Source organism: Trachemys scripta, chromosome 1, assembly GCF_013100865.1.
Source record: "Trachemys scripta elegans isolate TJP31775 chromosome 1, CAS_Tse_1.0, whole genome shotgun sequence".
Taxonomy (NCBI): domain Eukaryota; kingdom Metazoa; phylum Chordata; order Testudines; family Emydidae; genus Trachemys; species Trachemys scripta.
Genome location: NC_048298.1, coordinates 240,802,431 through 240,819,897, shown reverse-complemented (window position 1 = coordinate 240,819,897; position 17,467 = coordinate 240,802,431). Strand labels below are relative to the sequence as shown.

The 17,467-nt window shown below is 41.7% G+C and overlaps 1 protein-coding gene across 3 annotated transcripts in view; it reads left to right on the top strand.

Moving 5' to 3' along the window:
- Positions 1 to 17,467, top strand: part of COL4A2 (collagen type IV alpha 2 chain) — a 225,417-nt gene that overhangs the window by 202,302 nt on the left and 5,648 nt on the right. For all 3 annotated transcript variants that reach the window (XM_034758169.1, XM_034758172.1, XM_034758170.1), the window contains 9 exons: positions 838 to 909; positions 1,293 to 1,418; positions 5,625 to 5,741; positions 10,007 to 10,168; positions 10,300 to 10,398; positions 11,151 to 11,297; positions 12,042 to 12,158; positions 13,912 to 14,103; positions 14,445 to 14,731. In XM_034758169.1, the coding sequence (XP_034614060.1) occupies positions 838 to 909; positions 1,293 to 1,418; positions 5,625 to 5,741; positions 10,007 to 10,168; positions 10,300 to 10,398; positions 11,151 to 11,297; positions 12,042 to 12,158; positions 13,912 to 14,103; positions 14,445 to 14,731 (1,319 nt within the window). The remainder of the gene's footprint in view (positions 1 to 837; positions 910 to 1,292; positions 1,419 to 5,624; positions 5,742 to 10,006; positions 10,169 to 10,299; positions 10,399 to 11,150; positions 11,298 to 12,041; positions 12,159 to 13,911; positions 14,104 to 14,444; positions 14,732 to 17,467) is intronic.

Genomic DNA, 17,467 nt, shown 5'->3' with positions numbered 1-17,467 from the left:
ATCAGATGCAGTAGATGTTTTAGCCCACGAAAGCTTATTCCCAAATAAATTTGTTAGTCTCTAAGGTGCCACAAGTACTCCTCCTTCTTTTTGCAGATGCAGTAGAGTTCACTGATACTGAATACATGGTTTGGAAAGTAAATGACTCATGGCACACTACACTTAGAGCTTTGTTGTCAAGATATAAATAATATTTTTAAATAAAACAGTGGACTTTCTTAATTACCAGATCAAGGATTGCCCCCTTGTCCCTTAATAAATTAAATCATGTAAGTTTTCATCTCCAGGCATGGGGCAGAAAATACCCCATTTTGAACAGCAGCAAACATTAGGCATTTTTCAAATAGTTTTTTTTTTAAATCCCATACTGTGATTTTTTTTTCTCAAGAGATCCTTATTACAGAACTTGACGGATGTGTGGCCACCTTGTTGTTATCCTGTTGTAGGGGTTACAAAAAGATATAAAGATGAATCCTATCAAAGCTAGGATATTAAGAAGATAATTAATGGCAGGTTTTTCTTCTTTTGTTTGTGTTGGTTCTTAGTGTAACTTTTACCTGTTAGATTAGAGCTGCTTCTTAGAAATAAGGCTACGGTTTTACTGGATAATAGAAAAATAGATACATTTGCCAACCAAGGAAAATACACAATTAAGTGTAGGTTTGTAATAAGCATATACACTTGTGTGTAAATTCAAATCATAATACAATTCTTTTGTGGCTACCTTAGGAACAGGAAGCTACATTTTCAGTCAAACGCATATTTTCTACCAACCAAAGAATCTTACCAACTCATTGAACCTATGAATAAAATAATCATGAGTAAAATGTTTAACAGGTTTACCCGGCTTCCGAGGAATCAGTGGATTGGATGGTTTGCCAGGCACTAAGGGCTTGCCAGGCTCCCCAGGTATGTGTGACAATCTTATTCTGCCCTTTTATAAAGGCACCAGGTTATGTTGGCTATTCCATTATAAATTCCATTTGGGATGGGTTTGTAATATGATTTCTTAATACAGTCATCTGAAATTTAGCATGTGAATAATAGGTTTTGATGGAATTTGTGTGGATATTCCAGGATTTGGCAAACAGTAATATATCTTAAATGGTGCAACCTAATCAAAATTGGGTGATTAGGGACAAATCTTGAAATCATAATCCCTTTCCTTTTGGCAGGTTTAAGTTGGTAGTAAGAGCCTTAATGTTATTTTAATACAGTTTTCAGTATGTAATATAGCAGCATTATGAAATCCTGAGATATTTGGCAGTTTACTTTTATTAACTCCAAAACAGGTCCAGATGCATATGGGACTGAAGGTTTCCCAGGTATTTATGGTGACAAAGGGGAAGCAGGCGAACCGAACACTATTGAAGGCACCAGAGGAGCGCCAGGTCAGAAAGGAGAGAGAGGCAATCCAGGTCAGTGTTTAAGGCGTTGTGTTTTTTATTATTATATATTGGAGCATGGCAAGTGTGCTAGCATACATTCTCACACAATGCAATTTAAGTTACAGCTGTTTATAAGAAATCTACAGCCATTTCACTCAGCTATGGCCCTGCTGCTGTAGCAGCTAGTGCAGGTAGCAGTTGTCAATCTATGCCAAGTATTAACTGTATTGAAAATTAGAATTTTTCATTATTTGTCATTTCCAAGCCTCCCACAGGTGCTTCAAGATGATACAGCTGTTTGGTGGCACTTAGGACTTTCCAGGAGGGAGGGGGGAGAAAGTGAAGAAGAGGCAGGGCCAGGGTGGAGATTTAGGGAAGGGGTTGGAATGGGGGCAGGGAAGGGGTGGGGCCTCATGGACTAGATGAGCAATCTGATGTATGAAATTCAGCATGTATGATTCTTTGCTGTGAGTAGTTGGGAAGAATTTTTGTTAAAAGTGGCAATGTATTTTGTATGACTAGTTACTTTAAAAAGTTCCTGCCATTACAGCTATGTTGATAGACTTAGTGTAGATCATCATCAGTGTTACTGACTACATAAGGAATAGTTAGAGATGTTTATATTTTATTAAAACCCCTCTTTGCATTACAGTTTTTAAAAATTTAATACATTGACTTTTAATAGCATACTACATTACTCTTCTTTTTTTCATTTTTGACTATACTTTTGTATTGTTGTATGAAAAGTTTTCAGTGATGCGGCCCTTGGGCCAATCTACTAGTCCTCATTTGGCTCTCGTGGTGATTTGAGTTTGAGATCCCTGATCTAGACGGTTCCAGTATTGCCAGCTCTTGTGATTTTATTGCGAGTCTTGTGATATTTGATGTTTTTCTTAAAACCGGAGTGTCACAGTGACTGGGCTACCTGCACCTCTGACCACTCTTGGTCTCTTTGAGTGCACCCCTCAGGTCTTGAGCCTCAAACTGCTCCTCTCTTCTGTGGTGGAATTATGCAATTCTCCACTCTCAGACTGGGCCCTGTGCTACGAGCCCAGTTGCTAACCACGATTGCTTCCACAAGCCTGACTTGGGTTCAGTACCTGCAGTTTGTTTCCCTCCAGGAGCTATGAGAGAGGTATCCAGTGACCTGATAGCCTGCTTAAAGCAGAGTAGTATTCATTTAAAACAGCAGCATTTTAGAGAAAACAGGTCTTAAAACAATAAACCACTCTACATGCATGCTTGCCTTTCCCTAAAGCAGTGGTTCTCAACCTATTTATCATTATGGGCCATATGGCCACAGGTTGAGAACCACAGTGCCCCGAACCTTCCCCACAGACTCCTATGCCCAGTGCCTCCAGCCCAGAGACCCCTCCACAGAGTGGAGCCCTGAGCAGGGGCCAGGCAGCAGGGACCACAGTCTCTGCTGTGTGGGGCCAGGCGGCAGCCCCGACCCTGAACCTGGCTGTGTGGTAGGGCAGCCGTGTGGCAGCCCAGACCCTGATCCTGTGGGGCAGCCCTTGGACCCCGGATCCTCTGCAGGGCCGGCCGGCAGCCCCGCCGCACTGGGCAGCCCAGAGCCCATGCTCCCCAGGGGCCTTTAGCACACAGCTGGGCTGCAGCTTTTTGCTAGTTGGGCCACAGGTTGAGAACTGCTGCCCTAAAGCTTAGCATTCCCTGGATCAGTGGGAGGCCCAATCTCCTTTTCTGACACCCGCCCTGGACAACTCTTCACAATTGACCCCTCCTCGTTAGGGTACCCATTTGATTTCTAAGCTTCCACTCTGGCAAAACAAGGATTGCATCATCGGAGTCAGGCTGTAGGATCCTTAAAGCTAATAGCTTTTCCCATTGACTTTTCAAGTGTGTACGCCAGGATGTTCTTATCTGGAGAGCCATAGTATTGCCTTCCTGTTTGTTCTTATCACAACCCTGTTGAATTAAAGCAATATAGGCGCATAAAATGCTTCTAGCTTTCCTGGTTACAGAGAAAAGCTTAAAAATGTGACCTGAGTGCCCCTTAAACACTCAGAAGCTAGAAGGCATATAAAATACTGATTTTCCCATCAGTAGCATTTACACCAAAGAAATAAACACTTCAATATTTTTAAACATTGATTATTCTGTTTGAAGGCAAGTATTATGTAGTCTTCTGAAGTTGTTAATGAAATCAGTATCGTATGGAACTATTTTATTAAAAGGAGAGAAAAACAGCTGGTACATCAAGTAGCTCAGCAGATGAGTTGTTGTTTTTAATTTTTTCCACTTCTCTGACATCAAAGCGGCCCCCTGCCAAGCCCTCTTAAGGGTAGAAGCCCCAACCCATTTTTAACTTCCACTCTCATAACTGCCCTTCCATGAAAGCCCACGCTGTCCATAAATTCATCTATGATAATAGCCATATAAACTAGTTAGTTGTATAGTTTGAAGACTTTCCAAAGTTTAGGGCCTGAAATTCCCACTGAATTAATCGGGCCCTTAATTCTTTTCCCTACACCCTTTGATGGCTCTAGGTCTGCTCACTTGCAGAAACCCTCAATTATACTCTGCTTTCTTGTAATCACTAAGATACATTGTGCCTTCTCAACTTTCCTACTAGAAATGGTGTTATTTTGCTAATTTCGTTCATGTTTGTTAGTGTTAGTTGTTTACTAAAGAAAAAATAGATTTAAAATATTTTCATGGCTTCCTGAGACTATTTGCATTGGTATTATTTTATCCCACTTAAATGGATAGTTCCCAGGAGTTATGGCCCAACCTACCACCGTTTAAAAACTTAGGATCTGTGGAGAATGTTCTCTGGATTCTACATATCTCTATTTTTAATTGACCCTGAAAAATTAAAAGACTCAATAGCCACTGATTTTGTAAGACATTTGGTACAGTTGTGTTTGCTCTTCTGCTGCAGAGCCAGTGTGTTTCAAGTACTTGCTAGCTTGTAACAATATTTATACAATAGAGCACCTGACACATACAAGAATATTAGCATCCAGTATGGTAAGAAATAACTAACTATCCATACCTGCTTTGGAACTGGTAAAAACAAATGTTACATCTATCTTAGAGCCTCATTTTCAGGGTGCTGAGTGTCACACTGCCTGGTACGGGACACAGCTAAGAATGCCAACATCAGGTCAGACTGCCAGAATATAGGGCTTATGCCCCAGACTGGTGATGTACTCTATCATAAGACTTCACCAAGCCAGAAATAGATGCGTACTTCCAAAATACAATACTAGTTATTATGAAGCCAAAGACAGTTCCCGTCAGGCCCGCTGCCCCTCATGCAACACCAAGAAAAAACAGACTTCTGTGATCAATGGTGATTAAAAGCAGAAATCACATCATTAGGTTCTTCCAGCTCCAGAGAGCCAGCCACTCACCCCAGGTCAGAGTATACTTCAGGTCTTACCCCAAAACCATGCTGGTAGTCACTCCTTTAGTAAACTAAAAACTAAAGAGAGTTACTAAAAGATTAAAGTGAATCATATACATTACAGTTGATTTCAGAATCTGTAGATCAGGATAACAGCAGTGATGTTAAATCTGCTAGCTTGCAATAAGTCTCTCTGGTCCATCCCAAATATTGGGGTCCTCACTCCATTGTTCAAAGCTCCATTTGTTAGAAATCACAGCCCAGAGATGTGGTGCAGGAATGAGGCAAGGAGGTAATGTCACCATCTCCAATTTATACCCCCAGTCCATGGGCATGGAAAAATACTGGCTCAAACATCGAGCTATGCATCACATGTTCTACATGTCCTGCTGAATCACTGGGTCTCCATTGTCCTCAGGATGATCCCATTGGAAGAGCTGATTCTCCTTAATGGCCCATCAATACCGTGGATGGCTAGTCTTGATGTAAATCTGTCTTATTGGTGTTACCCCAGAACACATTTAGGAACAAGCATACAGTAAAATGTCATGACTTCACATGCAGTGGTGATGCACACATTTCAACAGGAGAATAATACTTAGCAGATTATAACTTTTCCAATAATATCTTACAAGGCATGCTTTGTACAAGATTTATCACAGTTGTGTAACATAGTCTGCACTACTGTTGTCACCAATCTCCTTTTTTATCCAGTGTCACACTGAGCACCCATACTTTTATCTGAAGTTAATCGGACTACTCCACACCTCTGAAAATCACAGAGTACAAGGTCTGGTTCATCTTGTAATTTTTGTGCTTTTTTTCCTGTAGTATTAATTATGTCTTTATTTTCCTTGCAGGGGAACGAGGCCCAATTGGTGACCCAGGGTCTCATGGAATTCCAGGCTTTCCTGGAGTTTCAAACATATCAGGAATACCTGGTGATGTGGGTTCTCCAGGTCTAGATGGAGTGCCAGGTAATATATGCCATGTGTGCATTAGCTGATAAAGAGTGAATATTTAAACACAGATGTTTAGCAATGTTTGTCACTGTTATTTATATTAGCTCTAATTAAGTATCCCAGGTTCTTTCCAAATCAGGACCCTAATTTTGAAGAAAACTAGTGAGATATAAAATGGAGATAAAACGATCCTTCCACACACACCTGCAGAAATGGTCTGTCCAGGTTATTGTTGAATTACAGTGGTGGGCTTGCTTTGCAGATAAATAGATTCAATGCTCCAGGGTTGAGTAGCAACTTTCAGAAGCACTAATTCATTAAATTTTTTTTTTTTCAATTTAATATCCCTGAGGTTTCCAAGTCTGTGACAAGCTTAACTTAAACCAGTGAAAAAATAATCACTTAAAATTGCTCACAAAATTTAAGTAAGTGGATTGAATTGAACTACTAAGTTATTTGGGCTGTCAAGTTTGTATTGTGAAAACACATTCACTTTTCCTCTCTACAAAAATTGCAGCTGGTGGTCCATGAGCCCACTTTTCTCACACACAAAAGAAGGACCAGAATAAAACCATGGTGTAATGACTCTACTAGGATATTTAGCAGCGCCTCCAGTGACTGCCAGGCTTCTATTTTGTTATTTAGGCCGCATCTACACTTCTGGCTAAATTGGCACTGCTGTGATCAATGCAGCATGTTGATTTAGCAGGTCTGGTGAAGACATACTAGGTTGATGGGAGAATGTTCTCCCATCAATTTGTGTACTCTACATTCCCGAGAAGTGTAAGGGAAATCGGCGGGAGAGTGTCTCCCATCGACACAGCACAGTGAAGATGCCAAGGTAAATGGATCTAGCTACGTCGACTTCAGGTACATTATTCACGTAACTGAAGTAGCGTAACTTACATTGAATTACCACAGTAGTGAAGACCAGCCCTTAGAGTACTCCAACAATTCAAACTTGGGTGCCTGAGTTAGACACATAGGCCCAGATTTTGGAAGGTATTTAGGCATTGGTGCACTCAGCGATGCAACACTTAATGGATAAGGAGCCTAAATCTCATTTTCCAAAGGGATTTCAGCACTTAGGAGCTAAACTCCTATCCAGCATCATAGATTCCAAGACCAAAAGGAACCATCTAGTCTGACCTCCTCTACAATGCAGGCCATAGAACTTTTCTATTATTTTTTTATATATATATATTACTTTTTATAGCTGCATTCACTTCTCCTCTAAACCATGTCCATTTTTTAAACCAGCACTGCCTTCTCCCACCATTGTGGGATTGTGACTTTTTTGGCATTTAGTAAGGTGTTATTACATGATTCCCAATTATAATTCATGTTTTTCTGATTAAATTCTTCCTCACAGCTGTTTTGACTCATAATCGTTTTCAGCTTTGTGAAACTGGCCCTCTTAAAGTGACAAGTATATACAAAAGTGGTCTGAACTTTATTCTGCTTGCACATGACCAGTGTAATCAAGTCATGATCACTTGTACCCAAACTACCATTAATTTTTTAGTTCTGTGATCAGTTGAAGAAAATCTGATAAAGAATTCCCCCATGTTGGCTGCCACACTTATTGAGTTATGAAATTGTCACGTAAAATATTTGGACATTCTAAGGGTGTTTTAGTAGTCAGCTTGAGATGTCTGGCATATATCATTCAGATTGAAATCCCCCATGATCACATAGGGTTCTTTCCCCCTACACATTAAAGATAGATGTATAAGGAGGCAGTCATCCTGTTACCTAGTGTGATTTGGCTGTTAGAGGCACCAACTAATACACCATCTTATGCTTTATCTGTTAGTACATTGCTCCATAAGCATTCAAGATCATTTTCTTGTGAGTTATCAGTCAATCGGAAACAGATAATGCCATTTTTATATAGAATGGCACTCCCCCTTCCCTTTTGCCCACTTGTTTCTTACTGCCTAGGTTATAACCATTGATTTTTAACATTCCAGTTGTGCCAATCATCTCACCAGATTTCAGTAATACCAACTAGATTGAAATACTTTCCTAAATGAGCAATTTCAATTTCTCTTGGTTGTTACCCAGACTCCTAGCATTAGGTTATAGGCAATTAAAGAATTTCTTCTCTTCATATTCTTTGGTTCCTTCATTCATTTTGTTCGCAACATCTCAATTTTGTGCTGAGTGCTCAGATCTTCCTTCTTTTTACCGTCTCCCTGTGATATTGGTTTAACTGCTTCCTGACTACTCAATGGGATTTTGACTCCCAAGTGCTTAAGTCACTTTTGAAAATCAGATTTAGTCTCCCAAGTCTGCTAGGCATTGTAGTGCTGAGCACAACACCAAATACCTTTTAAAAATCTGGGCCCCATTTGCATTCTGACTTCAGCAGAAGCTCTGCACCTCTGAAAATCAGGTTAACTTGGGGCCCACAGGCTTGAAAATTTTAGCTGATTTGTCTATGGTCTACTCAAGACAAAGCTTTAGGCAAATTCTCTTGCCACTGGCCTAGCCTTTCTTCCACTGAAATCCAGGAGTTTTATCATTGCTGGGTGCTTTTGAAAATCCCATCCTTAAGCTTTAAAAGTAATTATTTTCATAAGAACATAAGAATGGCCATACTGGGTCAGACCAAAGGTCCATCCAGCCCAGTATCCTGTTTACCGACAGTGGCCAATGCCAGGTGCTCCAGAGGAAGTGAACCTAACAGGTAATGATCAAGTGATCTCTCTCCTGCCATCCTTCTCCCCCCTCTGACAAACAGAGACTAGGGACACCATTCCTTACCCATCCTGGTTAATAGCCATTAATGGACTTAAACTCCATGAATTTATCTAGTTCTCTTTTTTCTCTCCACTGTTTGAACATAGGGATATATTTTCCCTTCCTCCTTCCAGGATGGGAAGTTGCAAGCTCTTATAAAAGACACTTTTTATTATAAAATAAATAAAAGCCATGCTGTAAAAGAAGCAGTCTGTATTCAGATAGTCTTGATTTTGAACCTGAACTGTTCTCAGAGTTCTGTAATAATTTTGAAATCAAGCCTAGTGGTCCTTTCTTTTAAAGCTCTTAAACATTGATGGGCTTCACCGGCTGCTGGAAAGATGTTAGAAGAATCCCAAAGCATTACTTTAAAAGAATTCAACAAATAGGAAAATTCAGTAGCTACCATCCCGTCAGCCTAAATTAATTCTTTCCACCTCATCCCCTTGCATAGTCAGTTGCATCTGAGAAACCCACTTCTTTCAAAGCAAAAAGCTCCCTTCTGCAAAAGTCATACTCCACTAGACAAGTAGTAGTTTCATAGGAAGAACTATGGTGGTACTCTATTTATGACAGCTATAGCAAACCCTCCGCAGACTCCTTGTCACATAGTGAAGACACATTACAAACTGCCTTTGTCAAGTTCTGCATCAGCATTTCCTCCTCCATTAATACTTTTCCTGAATCCAAGTTTTAGGGCTTTTCTAGACCTGTGCACCTGGGCTGTTAAGTAGTAAAAGCCAGGAAAAGCAAATACTGTGAAGGGGCCCTTATTGCTTCCCTTCCCATGAACCCTGCTTAAGAAACTTTGACTTGAAGGCCTAAGGTAACTAATTCCTTCCATACTATAGGATGTCTCAAGGTAACAGGACTGCGGAATAAGCAAGGACCGTGTCCCTCGCCTCTGTTTGCCAGAAGCTAGGAATGGGTGATGGGGATGGATCGCTTGATCCTGTTCTGTTAATTCCCTCTGAGGCACCTGACATTGGCCATTGTCAGAAGATGGGATACTGGGCTAGGTGGACCTTTAGTCTGACCCCAGGGCCGGCTTTAGACCGAATCCCCCTGAATCAGGCCCCACACCTAAGAGGGCCCCGCGCCCTAAAGAAGAGCGCCTAACTTTTTAAATTTTACTCACCTGGCAACGGTCCAGGTCTTCGGCGGCACTTTGGCGGCGGGTCCTACACTCACTCCGAGTCTTTGGCAGCATTTCAGTAGCAGGTCCTTCAGTACCGCGGAAGACCTGGAGCGAGTGAAGGACCCACCGCCGAAGTGCCGCCAAAGACCCGGACCGCCGCCGGGTATTCGAATCGGGCACCGCACTTCCTAAAGCCAGCCCTGTCTGACCCAGTATGGCCGTTCTTATGTCTCTTGGGTCCCATAGGCATTACCCCTCTCCCATCCCAGGCTCAGTGATTGAAACCTGGCAAGGGACCCATGCTCCACCATGAGGTGACATTGCTAATTTCCCCCCATGTCCATGCTGTTGATCCTCCCTTTCAACGTAGATTCCAATTTAAAATGTGCTCTCACAGGCTATCCAGGACCACGGGGCAGACCTGGAATTTCAGCTCCAGCAGGAAGCAAAGGAGAAGATGGTCAAATAGGTGTGCTTGGAGAAGATGGTCAAAAAGGAACTGGAGGTGACCCTGGACCACAAGGGAGACCTGGAATTTCAGGGTACCCAGGAGCAAAAGGTACAGCTGGGGGGAAAAATGAACCCTTTTTTAAAAAATGGTTATTTGTTGCTACAATAGATGTTAGAAGTGACCATTTATGTTATCTGTGCAGAGATGCAATAATTCAAATGTGTCATTTTGCATTAAAGGGCATAAAGGCGCACAAGGTCTCATGGGTACTCTTGGCTTAGTGGGAGCTTTTGGTGATACAGGGCCCACTGGACCCAAGGGGGACAGAGGACCTACTGGTGAGTAAGAGCCTTCAGGTGCTATATTTTCCATCATTCAACAAATAAATTTACCTGCTCAGTAGCTACCACATCTGCCTTCAAACCCTATGGCTGCATTCCTGAATGAACTTCGGGCCAGTCATGAAGTTTGGCTCACATCTAAAATTGATTTTAATGTGTATATAAATGAAAAGGGCCAACTCCAAACTCTAGGTGCTTTTCAAAAACCTCTAAAATGCCAACCACACAAACTATAACAACTCCAGCACTAACCCTCACCCAGCCCACCAGAATAGACGAACAGAAAAGATATTTGGAAATGTAAAAAACCCTACGCGTCACTAATACCAACCCTCTCTCTTTTCTAAAAGCCTACAAATAGCCCACTGTAGACAGTGCTATATCTCATTCTAGTTTTTTAGGGCACTGCACAACTTTGCATATCATAAGCTATACTCTACCCACTCTTCTGCCTTCTTGCTCCCTTTGTCTCCTTCCACTCATGTATTTTTGCCTGTTTTTACACAACCCCTGAGGCCTGGAAGGATTTCTCTCCTTCCAGGATGCCAAGTGACCTCCTACTCTCCAAACCTTGGAAATTGCAGACCCAGATCTGCAGCTGAACTTTATGGCTCAGGGTACATCTCTAATATTAATAATCAACTAAAATGTTCAACCTTAGTACCTCATTGAGTGACAGACAGAGCACACCAAGGGAAGGGAGTTGTTTTGTCTATAAATGAGTTCACTTTTTCTTTTTTATAATGCAGGTTTTCAAGGACCTCCAGGTTCTCCTGGGCCACCTGCAGTCCCCCCTAAGCTGGTCACTCACCAGGGTACAGCAGGCCCACGTGGAAATATGGGTCCCCAAGGAATACCTGGTGAGATGGGGCCCCACGGTCCACCAGGTGATCCAGGTAGGAATTTTGCATTCACACTTGAAGTGCAGTGCTGTTCAGAATAGGGCTTCTGTAAAAGTAGTGTTGAGGTCATCCTTACCTATTATTTCTCACTAATTCTAAATGTAATTGAAGTCACAAGGGAAAGAATGGATTTTCTCACTGCCACCCCTGCAAAATCAATCCTGAGCAATCAAAATGAAGCTGTGCAGCATGCACATCTTAACCAACTGCAACTTAACTGCAGGCCTCTATGACACTCGTGAACCCCACACTGGTCCCGATTGTCATCTTAGATCAATCCAAACTGACTCATTAGCTGAGGTATACAAATGTCATTGACGGCAAAATCTGACCTTGCAGTTGAACTTCAAACAACAGTTCTGTTGGTGAGATACATTGAGCTGAATTCCGTTCTTCTCCTATAGTTTATATGGGATCTGCAGTGGTAACAGGCATGAAAAATAATAGAATTATGGGGCCCAATCTTGCAGTCCTTTCTCAGGCACAATTCCCCATTAAAAAGTCAGTGAGGAACTTTGTCTGGGCAAGCATCATAGGATCTTGCTTTTAGTTTAGGTGACAAACTTTGCAAGTCTGACTGAACACACATACTCATAATAACCAGATCTGTTGAGTATGTAGGTGCTAGTTTACATGGTAACTTTTCAGAACGGAACTTCACTTTGAGTATCTTATTTTCTGTACTTAAAAAAAAAAAAATCAAATCTGTCTGATCACATTGAACTTGATGGTTTTAAGGTTTTAGAGGCCCACCAGGTAAACCAGGGTTTCAAGGAAGAGGTGGCATGTCAGCTCTTCCAGGTTTTAGAGGAGATCAAGGACCATCAGGTTTTCCAGGTCTAGCAGGCTTTGAGGGTAAGTGATGTTGCATTATTATTTTTTCTTTTCTTTTCCCCACTTCACTCTATAAATCTTCTGTTATTAGCACATTATCATTGTACAATTGTCAACCCTTCTGAAGCAACTCTCCTGACTTCCACTTACATCAAATACCAATGCTCTTACTAGGTTTTGCTGTTAATAGTTTTCATGGAAATTGTTTTAAAGACAGTTTAAAGCTAAGTGTTGTAACTAGATCTCAGTGCACATGTTTTCCATGAACATTCACTCAGATTTTTAAATTAATTTGTTTTAATGCTTGTGCCCCTTCTGTTCTGGCCTTCAGTAATCACGCCAGCAATAAGGTTTTACAAACAGGAATGTTCATGAAAATAGAATTTCAAATTCCTAGGTGAGGTAAATAGATGAGCAGTTGTGGTACAAGTGTTTAGGTGCGCATCCAGTTAGGAACCAGAAACTTTACCATCTGAATTAGTTGAACAAACACAAATCAACCCAGCCCAAATAAGAATGTCAAATATTGACTATTTGCAAAGAATTGTTCACAACCAATCACTTTATAGGGTTAAAAAGTCATCCAAAAAAACTGGCAGGTAATTTTAGATGAAGAATAAATTTTAAAAGAAAATCACTGCTTGCCCATATTACATGAGCAGAAAGGCTAAAGTCATCAGATAATTATTTGCTCAGCTCTAGTATTAAATCACATTCTCCACTTAAAATCTAGGGAGCCCAAATCAACACTCAGGGACTTCAGCAGAATTGGATCAGTCCTAGAAATATAGCTGATTGATTACATTAGCTTTCCATATAGAGAAGATAAATATCATGCAATAAAATTAAATGGTGAACAAGTCCCATCCAGTATGTAGATTAGCTGACTATTTCTTATAACCTTATTATCCTCCCGGTGCTTACAAATTTGATTGTTTAATTTGCTCCCATATCTTTCCAGATATTGAAGTTAGATCACCTGATGTATAATTCCCTACGTCCTCCTTGTTCCCCTTTTTAAAGATAGGTACTGTGTTTTCCCTTCTCCATCTCTTGGGACCTCTCCCATCCTCCTGCAGGTCTCAAAGATAATAGCTAAGGGTGCCTAGATTGCTTTAGGTCATCATTAACCTTTTTATTTTCAATCAAAATAGGCATTGAGGCTCCTTAGCTTTCTTCATGTCATCAGTTATTAGCTCTCCTTCCCTGCTAAGTAGAAGACCTACACTTTCCTTTGTCTTTTTCTTGATCTTAATGTATTTAAGGAATCTTTTCTCATTCCCTTTATAACTCTTGCCAATGTTACACATTTTGTGCCTTAAACTATCTGATTTTGTCCCTACCTACTTGGGCTGTTCTTTTGTGCTCTTCCTTATCAATTTGATCACGTTTCCACGTTTTGTAGGATTCCTTTTTGATTTTCAGGTCATTAAAGAGCTCCTGAGGGAGCCATATTGACCCCTTATTATTCTTCCTCTCTTTCCTCTGCATTGGAATAGTTTGCAGTTGTGCCTTTAATGTTGTCTCCTTGAGGAACTGCCAGCTTTCCTGAATTTCTTCTTAGATTTTCTTTCCACAGGACCTTTCCTACCAGCTCTGCTTTTTTGAAGTCCACTGTCCTTATTCTGCTGCCCTCACTCCTTCCTTTCCAATTGTCACCCAAATTGCCTTCTGTCTTCAGATTCATTACCAATTCTACCCTGTTAGTCAGAATCAAGTCTGAAATGGCTGTCCCCCAGTTACTCTTTATTGTCTCTTTCTATTTTTCCCCAAGGTGAACCAGGCCGTCCAGGTAACCCTGGGATACCAGGTATGCCAGGTCGCAGTGTTAACATTGGGTACCTTCTGGTGAAGCATAGCCAGTCTGAGCAAGAGCCAATGTGCCCAGTTGGTATGAATAAACTTTGGAGTGGCTACAGTCTACTGTATTTTGAAGGACAGGAAAAAGCACATAACCAGGACCTTGGTACGTACATGGCTATATAATATCTCAACATTTGACACTTTCAATCTGATTTTCCCCACTCAAAACTAGAGGCACACAAAATTATAGGCCATTTCTGAAAATTTGGGCTTCAGTGCATATTAGGCGAGGATGCCTAGAAATGACAGCAGGTTAGAACTAAATTTCTTTCTTTCATCTCCCTCTGGAGGTAGTTTCTCCAGATCACTATTGAAATTTGAGTGGAACTGTAATACAAATATAAATGTTACTGAATTATGCAGGTATGCACAATAAGCTAAAAATAAATTCTTACTTGAATGTGCACATGCTAAAGATTTGTGATGGTTTATTTTTTTTTACAGGGCTGGCTGGATCCTGTTTGGCTCGTTTTAGTACCATGCCTTTCCTCTACTGTAACCCCGGGGACGTCTGTTATTATGCAAACCGAAATGATAAATCCTACTGGCTCTCAACGACAGCATCTCTTCCAATGATGCCTGTGGCAGAAGAAGAAATTAGACCATATATCAGTCGTTGTTCCGTCTGTGAAGCCCCAGCTGTTGCAATTGCTGTCCATAGTCAAGATGTTTCTATTCCACACTGTCCTGAAGGGTGGCGCAGTTTATGGATTGGATATTCCTTCCTCATGGTATTTGTCCTTTTCAACATTTGCTGACAGTATCGCACAAAGTTACATTAAACTGGGGTCCCACCTACTGGCCAAGTTGTTCAGGTTTAGGTACAGGTTTGCTAAAAATCCAAACGCACTGAATCTTCTCATAGAAGCAGGGAGGAGAAATGTATGAGGAAAACTGCTCTCTCACTCATCATGGAGACCAATTAAAGTTACATGAAGGGCTCGGGCAACAGTTTCTCTCCAACCAGATTAATACATGGAGTTTGGAGTGACTATGCTCCAGGTGACAAATTGTACCTGACAGCAGAAGATACGATCCACTTTATGTGGTAGAGAAAATGGGCCCTCCAAACAAAAAAAAAGACACTTGAGCTAAGAATAAAAATGTCAGCTAGAGTTTATGCACTGAGGTTGGGAGGGTGGCCCACTAAGCCATTGTCAGCGAGAGAGAGAGAGAGAGAGGATGAGGAGTAGGTAATAGGTCTTTCAGGAACAATGGTAAGTAATTGATCTGATAAAATCACGGACCTGCACAAAAAGGGAAAATTAGACTGTCAGTCAAAAATACTAATAAGTAGAGTGAAGATTTTTATTTTCAACAAACAAAAGCTATATTTAAGCAACTTGACATTTCATGGTGTTTTTGGTTTGTTCCAGCTTTCAAATTGAAAATTATTCATCCTTAAGACCAATGTTCTCTCTAATTTTTTCCATCCATGTGCAGAATGAATTTTGTTATGTGCACCAATATCGAGGTAATGTGCAGATATGTGCCACCAGTAGAAACAAAATACCTAGATATATTTTTTTTTAAAGTTACCATAGGGATAATTACTCCAGGCAGGACAGGTTAGGCATTTTAGAACTCACTACTCAAAGAATTAAATTTAATCATAAGAGAGAAATAAAATTATGAAATGCATTGACCAGTCAAAAAACTAAAATAACAGCACTTTGAAAAAATAAAATTACAGAGAATATATGTGTATTGCAGGAAGTACCAAGTAACAATGGGTTGGGAGGTGTTGTAAGTGAGAAACTAAGTGCGCGTATGTGTGAGAGAGAGAGAGAGACTGTGTGTGTGCTTGCTGCTGGGGAAGTCTGAAAGACTGTGTGCTGTCTCTTTAAAGCACACACCAGAAGGCTCAGACCACAGCAGCTAGCAGCTCTCCTGCTTCTGAGCCCTGTCTTCCCTCCCCCACTCTGTGAAGATGGTGTACATGGGCAAGGGGGAGGGGGACACCCTGACATCAGCGCCCCTCCTGCTCTACACAGCAAGCCAGAGGGTTCCTGGAGCAGCTGTCCAGGGGCTCCAAGCCAGAGGGCAGGAGCAGAGCAGCTGCTGAGCGGCGGGGGGAGGGGCACCTGAACACACGCCGCCATGCACAGCTCTGCTAATCAAGGGTGCGGCCCTTGATTCACTCCTGGGCGGCCACACAGCTTAGAGGGAACACAGCTTAAGACCATACACCCCTTGTGGTAATAGAAGCCATATAACTAGGGTACGGCTCTAATACTCGTCGCTTGCCCTTTTTTGCAGTTACTACAGCACGTGCACACTTGGCCCAATCCTGCATTCCTTTGTCACCCGAAATGAGCACTGACATAAACGGGAGGTGGGGCTGTGCAAGGAATGTAGAATTCACCCTAGAATAAGTAATGTCCCACCAGGTGTGTACGATAAGTTAGAGCAGGGGTTGGCAACCTCTGGCACGCGGCTCGCCAGGGTAAGCACCCTGGTGGGCCGGGCCAGTTTGTTTACCTGCCTTGTCTGCAGGTTCGCCCAATCACGGCTCTCCAGGCCAATGGGGGCGGCGGGAAGCAGCAGCCAGCACATCCCTTGGCCCGCGCTGCTTCCCGCAGCCCCCATTGGCCTGAAGCGGCAAACCGTGGCCAGTGGGAGCCGCGATCAGCCGAACCTGCAGACGCAGCAGGTAAACAAACTGGCCCGATGCTTACCCTGGCGAGCCATATGCCAGAGGTTGCCGATCCCTGAGTTAGAGAGAGGTATGTCTGACCAAGGCTTAGGGAACTCGGCTAAGCATGGTGACTGGTACTGTATGAGAACCTGGGTAGACAGGAATACATATGTTCTAATGTCAACTCCCACTACTGATTTTGTTTCTGGCCTTCTGAAAGTTATTTAAAGTAGAACTGGTCAGAAAATGGATTTTCTTCCCAGAGAAAACATCACCAAAACAAAAAATGCTCTCACTTTCATTGACATTTTCCACAGCAAATGTTGACTATTAAACAATCACCAACCAAAAAAAAAAAAATTTCCAACTACAAAAATTAAAATTAAAAATTTGAAGAAACCACTTTAGTGGCACTAATAAATGATCTCCTCCAGTCAACAGATAGAGGACAGACATCCATTCTCATCCTGCTTGACCTCTCTGCATTCAGTACTGTTGATAAGGAGATTCTGTTCTCTCACCTGAGAGATGTGGCAGGAGTCTAGGATAATGCATTAAAATAGTCTGTCCTTCCTGGAAGACCACTCCCAATGAGTAGTGATAAGAAACTCCCCTCCCTCACTAGACCCCTCACTTGTGGAGTTCCACAAGGATCAATGATCTCTCTGATCCTTTTCAACATCTACAGTCAACCACTAAGTGAACTGGTTAGATGACACAGACTCAAGTACCAGCAATATGCAGATGAGATACAACTCTACCTATTCTTCACCACATAAGACCACACTATTACCACCAAGATGGCCCAGTGCTTGGATGAAGAATAGCT